Below are 9201 nucleotides of genomic sequence, written 5' to 3' on the forward strand. Positions count from 1 at the left end.
TGTAAACTCATTTTTAATTTTCTTGATTACTTAATGTTTACTCAGTTCCCCAAAAGATGGCACTGTGTGATGAGGGGCAATTAATTTACTGTCGTTTAATTTTGTTGTATTATTAATTTATTAAATCAACATAATTAACTAGGGCAACTAAAAAGGACCACCGACCTACAGACCACCCTATCGGCATACTACGCCTTCGCGCACGCGTGGCTTAGCTATGGCGTGATCTTATGGGGCAATAGCACTGATGCACCAGATTTATTCATCTTACAAAAAAAATCTATCCGTATTCTTTCAAACACTAAACACCCAGAAAGCTGCAAACCTTATTTTAAAAACCTTGGCATCCTAACCTTACCTTGTATCTACATTTTAGAATCATGCAAATTCGTTAAAAATCACCCAGAAATGTTCACTAAAATCGGAGATGTACCTCGTCGTTTTGAATCTCGTTCCAAAAGTAATCTAATACAAATATCATCTAATTTAGCGATACATAAAAATGGACCTTATCCCACGTCAATAAGGATTTTTAACAAATTACCGAATCACATAAAAACTGAATCTGATTATAACAAATTTATACGTATATTAAAGCAATTTCTTGTGGAAAAAAACTATCATACCGTCGCGGAATATCTACAAAATGATGAGTCAAGATATTGAAAATGGTCATAGATATTGTCACCTCTCTTTAATAGCAATATATCTTATATAAAATTATCATAAATCAATGGAAATTATATTATTATCATATTTTTAAATTAATTTAAATTGTAATTTTAATGTCTAACTAATTAGATTTGTATATTAAATGTTATTATGTATTGGTACTTTAGTTCTTAGCTCTTAAGTGTATTGCAATACCCTCACAGGGTTGTGTTGAGACATGTAATGATTTACACATAAGACCTTTTGTACACACACTAAGCATGGAATAAATGAAATGAAATGAAATGAAATAATTATTCAATTATTTTTGTTGATATCCGTACCCACACTACCCACTCTTCTAAACTTAGAGTTAATTTGTCAAAATCTTTCTTCGGTGGCTTATTCATTCAGCGCCATCTGTTAATTTACCAGGGTACTCAATAGTGGTAGCACGTATTTGAAAAAAGTTTGCTCCTCCTTCCTAAGTAGCGCCATAAGATTCAGGGGCAAACTTAAGTCAATCGAGTGTTGTGGCTACCCCCCCTTTTAGGGGTTTAATTTTTATAGCCTATAACCTGGCCGGGGATTTTCTCGACAGATTAGTAAAGTTTTCATCAAAATCCGTTCAGCCGTTTTCACGTGATGCGCGTTCAAATAAACAGACAAACAGATAAACAGATAAACAGACAAACAGACAAACAGACAAAAATTCTAAAAACTTTTGGAACGTGTTCTGTTATCGATTCTAAGTATCCCCAGCCAACTTATTTTCATATATCTTCCATGTACAGACTTTCGACCGTCTTCAGCTTTATTATATGTATAGATAGATAGATAAAGTACAGATGTAGTGCATGTACCTCAGTACTTTTGGAACCGAGATTGACTGAAATAACAAGACACGTTTGTACCTTTCCATGAAAATACGATAGAAAATAATTATGCACTACATCTGTACTCCCTTGAGATTTCGATATTCTTGCCTAATTGACTTTTAACTGATATTAGAGCTTAATTGGGGCATTCCACGAGACTGTCGCTTACATAGCGCAATTCTTCTAATACTTGGAAATGCTGAGTAAGCGATATTGGGTCAGGTAATATTTCATGACTTGGCTAACAAATTGGCAGTATATTCTCGAGATTCACGTATTTTATTGAGGTAGCTGCCATACGAGGCAAAACCGTTATGTAAGCGACAGTCTCTTGGAATGCCCCAATTCCATTGCCTGTAACTTACTTATAAAAACGAGTTGAAAACAATTACGGCGCAATCGATTAATAGTCGCAGCAAAGTGGTCTGATAATGGAGGCAATCTGGTTTTAGAAGACTGTAGCAAAATATTATACTCGTAACGCCATTTTACAAAGATAGGTTTCGCTACGAGTTGGTCAGTTAAAGACAAACAGTCCAGTTAGCAAAATAACAACGGGTTGCACTCCGGGAGTGCCGGTAGAAGTGAAAACTCAATGACATTGTAACAGTTTTTCGATCAGGTCACGTGTCCATCTTACGAATTTTCAATCTGTCGAATCTATCGGTCACGTGACCTGTCGCGAGTTTAACATTTTTTCCCCATCACAAAAGAAGTTTTCACTTCAAAAAATGTTTTTCATTTGTTTACGAGTATGAAGCAGTTCCAACTAGATGCTTGATTAGTTAGAGACCGTGTCACATGAAATATAATTTATGACGGGAATTAATTTTAAATAGTAAAATAAAATAAATATTTAAAATAAACAAATTATATTTAGTAAACCATGGACAACTGAACATGCATTTAAAATATATCATCGATTAGTAAGAGATGCTATCGCACCAATAATTAAAACATTCTAGTCAAGTTGTAGTTATTCCATTCTCCAGTGTCATTTTAACTACTGGCCAAGAATTACTTATATGCAATAATGTTCACTTCACTGAAAAAATATTTCTCACCACTGGTGAATAAGGATGAAGAACTATGTTTACTGCAGATCTTCAAACCCTTGTATATTTTACTCTCCGCTCTCGGTTTATTTCCTCAAGCTGTACGATTTCCTGATGGAATAAAAAATACCACTTTGAATATCAAAAACAGTATGATAAATTCGATGTGTACCTTGTTCATGATTGTAATTGTTCACGCCTTTTTGGTGTTTCATTTACAAGAATTAAACGTCTCTAGTAAAGATAACTCCATGACGGAAGGTAAAATGACTCTAATGAACTACATTGCTGACCTAGTTTTAGAAATACTGTTTTGCACGGTTTCTTATTTCTACGTAATTCGTGACAGAAATGTATACATCACTATACTGAACGACATGGCTGTTTGCTGGGATAGGCTGGCAATGGGAAAGAGGAGATTGATTCTTGGACGATTACGTGTACATATCAACTGTGTGGTTTTGACCACTGTACTGGCAATGATTCTTGTATTGTCCGTGGCCACATACACAGGCGATTCAGGAGTATGGAAGATGATATTAGTAGCACTGACTTTTGTCTTACCAGATATGATACAGTTTACAATGATAGCGTTTTACTTCGTGATGATATTGATGGTTGTGGCGCTGTTAAAGAATATTGAAGAGGAGTTCAAAGTAATTTCGCTTGTGAAGAATAGCGTTCCTAATGATTTGGTTGAAGCTCGTTTGGTAGTAAGCATTCGTGAGTTAAGGGAGATATACGTGAAGACGTTGAAGATTAAGAGGCAGATAAACGAGGCGTTCCAGGCGCCGTTACTAGTGTCGTTGGTGGTATGCTTCTTTGAGTTGGTGACCATGCCCCACATGATATACCACGGGCTGTCGTTCCAGGCTAACTTCACTACGCATGATGATATCGAGTGCACCGTGTGGGTGTTAAACCAGTTAATCAAAATGTACGCTTTAGCTAAATCGGGTGCTTTGCTGAAATCACAGGTATTTCTACTACCTACAGCAAGCAGCAGAAGCAACTTAGCGGGCCTAGCCAATGAAAGCAAGCTCGTGTTCTCTTCACAAAGTCGTGCCAAGGCCATTATAAATACCTCGCCGACATAGTTGTTTCTGCTGGCGACTGTGCAAATACGATAAATTCGTTTATTTCATGATAGTCTACTCGAGAAACTGAAAATGGTGAAAAATAGAGGTAGGTGTAACCTAAAAATACATGTGATACCTACCTCATTAGATTCGTGATGATTCCTAGAAAAATGTATTCAACGCGTGTATATTAGCGTGTATGTAAACCAAACTATTATTTTTTTCAGAACTTTTATAACGTAATCTTATTAAGCATGTATATTAGACTGGTTTTATTTTTGTAAAATTCGATTTCGACTGGCAAATCATATTACTTTTTGGCAACCGGGTTTTTTAACCTAATTAGACCCCGCTGAATCCGATTTTGCCGGTTGCTTGATCGAATTCTTGACCGGAAGTGAGATATTTGATAGGTACTAAAGGTCCCTTTTTTTAGTTTTTCGTAAATAACTCTTAAACGGTGGCTCATAGCCAAAAATGTTCTACTAGATAAGTAATTTGCATAAAATTGCCTACAAGAAATATTCCGTACAATTTTGCGCTAGGGACAATATTTAAAGATATATTAACGCAGGAAAGTTAATTATAATCACTTCTAAGGTCCCTTTTTTAGTTTTTCGTAAATAACTCGTAAACGGTGGCCAATATCAAAAAATGTTGTTAAAAGTTAATAATCTACACAACATTTTGTACAAAAAAGATTCAATCCATTTTTTCGCAGGGACCAATGTTTAAAAAGATAATAAAGAGGGAAAGTTAATTATAATAAATTCTAAGGTTCCCAGTTTTTATTTTATCGTTAATAATTTGTAAAGTATGACTCATAGCAAAAAAAATCTTATACATAAATAATAAACATAATATTTCCTACAAGAAACATGTAGAACACCTTTCGCTAGGATCAATATTTAAAAAGACAAAGCAGCGGGAAAATTTATTATAATCAATTTTAAAGTCCCTTTTTAGTTTTTTGTAAATAACTCGTAAACGGTGTCCCATAGCAAAATAGGTGTACAAGAATAAATTATCTACATAAAACCTCCAAAAAACATCTTGAACATTTTTCTCTAGGATCAATATTTATAACGATATTAAAGGAAGAAAGTTAATTACAATCAGTTCACAGGTAACTTTTTTTTAGTTTTTCGTAAATAACTCCTAAACGGTGGCCCGTTGCAAAACAATATTATACATAAATATTGAACATAAAATTGTCCACGAAGAAGGTTCTGTACACTTTTTCGCTACGATCAATATTTAATGAGGTATTAAAGAGGGTATGTTAATTATTATAATCAATTTCCAGGTCCCTATTTTTAGTTATCTGTAAATGACTCGTAAATGGTGGCCCATAGCAAAATAGGTTCTTAATGACCTTATGAATAAAATATCTCGAGTTATCAACTTCTTCCCGCCGTGTACCGAAGGGTTCTCTACTCTTTTTCGCTAGGATCAATATTTAATGAGGTATTAAAGGGGGAAAGTTAATTATAATCAATTCTACACATTATTTAACTTTCCCGCTTTAATAGCTTTTTTTATGTCGATTATTTATATACAAGAACATTAAGAACCTATGTATTTTGCTATGGGCCACCGTTTACGAGTCATTTACGAAAAACTAAAAATAGAGCCCTGGAAATTAATTATTATTGACTTACAGGGGGTAAGGTAAAAATACCTCATTAAATATTGGTCGTAGCGAAAAAGTGTACAGAACCTTTTTTGTGGAAAATTTTATGTTCAATAAATATTATGGAATTAATAAATATTATCTCGATCTAAACGATTTCGTTATTTATGTATAACATTGTTTTGCAACGGGCCACGGTTTACGAGTTATTTACGAAAAACTAAAAAAAAGTAACCTGTGAACTGATTGTAATTAACTTTCTTCCTTTAATATCGTTTCAATTATTGATCCTAGAGAAAAGTGTTCAAAATGTTTTTTGGAGAAAATTTTATGTAGATAATTTATTCTTAAAAACCTATTTTGCTATGGGTGACCGTTTACTTATTTACAATAAACTAAAAAGGGACTTTAAAATTGATTATAATGAACTTACCCGCTGCTTTGTCTTTTTAAATATAAAAAAAGCGAAAAGTGTTCTACATGTTTCTGGTAGGAAATTTTATGTTTATTATTTATGTGCAAGATTTATTTTTGCTTTGAGTCATACTTATCAAATTATTAACGAAAAAGTAAAAACAAGGAATTTTAGAATTTATTATAATTAAGTTTCCCTCTTTATTATCTTTTTTAAATATTGATCCCTGCGAAAAGTGTACTGAATCTTTTTTGTACAAAATTTTGTGTAGATTATTAAAGTTTAACAAGATTTTTTGGTATTAGCCACCGTTTACGAGTTATTTACGAAAAACTAAAAAAAGGGGCCGTAGAAGTGATTATAATTACATTTCCCGCGTTAATATCTCTTTGAATATTGATCCTAGCGAAAAATTGTACTGAATCTTTCTTGTAGATAATTTTGTGCAGATTACTTAGAACATGCTATGCGCCACCGTTTAGGAGTTATTTACGAAAAACTAAAAAAGGGACCTTTTATATCAAATATCTCACTTCCGGTCAAGAATTCGATCAAGCAACCGATTTATTACTATTATTTACCGAATATGATTTGCCAGTCGAATCAAGAAGGAGAGCGATTTTGAATCTTTTATGTCTAGTCTATATGAGAAGGGCAAGCGAAAAAAATTTACGATAAATATTTAAAAAAAATTTTTAGTTTTCAATAAAGAAGGAAGTTCGAATAATTTTTGTTAATGAACATATGCCTAATTTGTTGAAAAAATAACTTTAAGATAAATTTCCATTAGTAGTACATTTTCTGACATGTTTTAAATACACTATAACTTTTTAACATTTTTCGATGAATATTGAATACCTTTAAAATTATTTATACCTATTTAATGTAACGTACACGCTTTTACACGCCGCACGCGTTTCCCGAAAATTAGGCGCGGAGGGATGTGTATGGCTGTTCAGCGTTGAATAAAAAGTATAAATAATGAAGATACAGTTCCTCAAGTATGGAATGTTTTATTGGAAATATCCTTCTCTTTTATGACATTATTTTTGGTTTCTTAAATATTAATACTTTATGAGATATTGGGGGAAATAAAAAATATCTACTTTTTCCCCCTTTTTTTGTTTATAATTTTTATATTTTTTACGCTTCGAATACATTTTTTTAGGCATCATTACGAATCTAATGAGGTTTCACACGTATTTTTAGGAGTAGTATCTCTATTATTCACATTTTTCAGTTTCTCGAGTAGACTATGATGTTCACAGGAAATTAAGTCGCATGGTAACCTTAACTCATACAAAAAAAAATTAACCCATGTAGTTGATAACACAGTGCTTAATAAATTACCTTTTAAATGTTTTAGGTAAATGAAATTGGGCGCACTATTCACAATATCCCGATCAGTGGAGATCAAGATCTGAAAGTATATTTAGATGTAAGTAATCTACTTTGTACATAGGTACCTACTGATTGTTTTATATTTATGTATTGACTTTTCAAATTGCGTAAGGGGAAGACCTAATATACACGAAAAATAAGCTTAAGGGCAGATTTAAGTACCTACCTAGTAGAGTCTGTGCGGAAAGAGTTGTGGAATGTATGGGGCCCAGTCCTAATAGTACATTCCACGACTCTTCTCTTTCCTAACAGACTATAAATGCGTATTTTCTAAAGTACTCCAGAAGGAACATGGTACACGTCTTAAAAATACAAAATGTCCTCATTTTTTAGGTTCTGCATTTTTCGTCATTGATGGCTTATCAGGACACGGCGATTACTATTTATGGATATTTTCCTTTGGATTCAACTCTGGTATTTAATGTAAGTTGCATAAGCTATTCAATTTATTTATTGACCTATATGATATTACCCGATTTCGTAAGTTATTATTTTTCATGTAAGTACATGTGCTTGGACCTCTTGAAATACACTTTTTTAACAGGAGTCTGAGATCTAATATTTAAATTGTTTAGAAGTTAACGAAATTCCTCAAATATTTGTATAAATGTATCTGTATTCAAAGTTAAATAATCCCTATTAAGCGCGCGGTTGTTTTTTGGTTTTATACGATAAACGCAGTGTTGAACGCACGCGTTTACGGATTGTATGAAAGATGACAAAGCGCTTATCGCTGTTTATCGCATAAAGCAACCGCGCGCTACTCTTGACATAATTCATGCAATTATTGCTTGGAAATTTCTATTTTTTTATATTTATTTATTATTTTCAGATTGTAACGTCTGCTGCCATGTATTTGGTAATTTTGGTGCAGTTCGATAAACCTGAATAAATTCTTCTAGACATTTAATCTATACAGCGAAACTTGTAAATCCGATAACAACTCTTGGTCTCCGTCCCAATCTAAGCAATAAATATTATATTGATTACTTCAGTTTCATTTAAATGGTAATAATGATGATCGAATTTAGACTCGTGAGTCATAACTTAGATATGCCAAAAAATACGGTTAAACTTTTGTCACTCACGCATTGTTTCACAGAGCTTTGCCCGCTTACAACGACAACGCAAGACCTACCCCAACCAGTTATCTGGTCGCGCACACTACCCGCGCGATGCGGCGTGCAGCAGTGCGCAACGCGCGGTCTTTCTGGACGCTACTCACATGCACTATTAGTACTTGAAAATGGAGACCTAGGCTCTCCTAAACATGTCGCGCAAACTAAAAAGGCTAGGACATGTAACTTTTATAACACCTCTATGTAAACCCTTCCCTTCCCTTTCCCTTTTCCTGTAAACTCTATGTAAAGTTATGTGTACCCTTTTTATGTGCAAATACCTAAATAATTATGATTATGTGACTGAAATTACTTGAGTTAAACCGTATTTTTTGGCTTAAGTAGTGATAATGAATCACGAGGATTCCCTGATTCAGGGAGTATTAATAGGTTAGGTTTTCACGTGCGAGTGTGGTTCTAGATTCTATTTTTCGAAAGTTTGACAACAGGACGGAGGAAGGAAATTAATTCCACGGGTATTCACAGCTATGTAATTAATAGTAAGCTGTTTTTCAAAATTGTATTAATTGTATAATTATACTCTTGATTGAAATATCCTATCACATGCAATGCAATCTCGTGACTAAAATGAGTTTTATCAGTAGGTAAAAACCAAATCATTTTTTTTTTTTATTTATTTAGGTAAACAAACAGTCACTACAAGAAAGGCTTAAATCTAAAGTATTTTTAACACTATATACAGTATGTGTGACCAACACCGTTCACCACTTATTACAATTATAGTAACAGCACCAGTCATGGGACATTTAAGAGGAAATTTGGAGTATTTGTGATATTTCCCTTGTACATGTAAATGGTCTTCCGCTTAGCGTGTTAAAAGATGAAAGTCCTATCCGCCTTTCATGTTTTAGGCGTGTTGTATCAAAGATACTGCAATGAGTTTCCACATAATTAACAAATTAAAACTATGCTTTTTTTCTCCAGTCATGGACACCAAAGCTCCAGTAATG

General features: G+C 33.4%; 1 protein-coding gene across 1 annotated transcript; it reads left to right on the forward strand.

Annotated features, from left to right (window-relative positions):
* Positions 1-2484: 2484 nt before the first annotated feature.
* On the forward strand, positions 2485-8041 carry LOC134796531 (gustatory receptor 68a-like). Its single transcript, XM_063768716.1, has 4 exons — positions 2485-3561; positions 7078-7149; positions 7446-7535; positions 7945-8041. Exons 1-4 carry the CDS (start codon positions 2563-2565, stop codon positions 8002-8004), a joined length of 1221 nt encoding a protein of 406 aa, XP_063624786.1. The 5' UTR covers positions 2485-2562; the 3' UTR covers positions 8005-8041.
* The last annotated feature ends 1160 nt before the right edge of the window (positions 8042-9201 follow it).

Source organism: Cydia splendana, chromosome 13 (genome assembly GCF_910591565.1).
Source record: "Cydia splendana chromosome 13, ilCydSple1.2, whole genome shotgun sequence".
NCBI lineage: Eukaryota > Metazoa > Arthropoda > Insecta > Lepidoptera > Tortricidae > Cydia > Cydia splendana.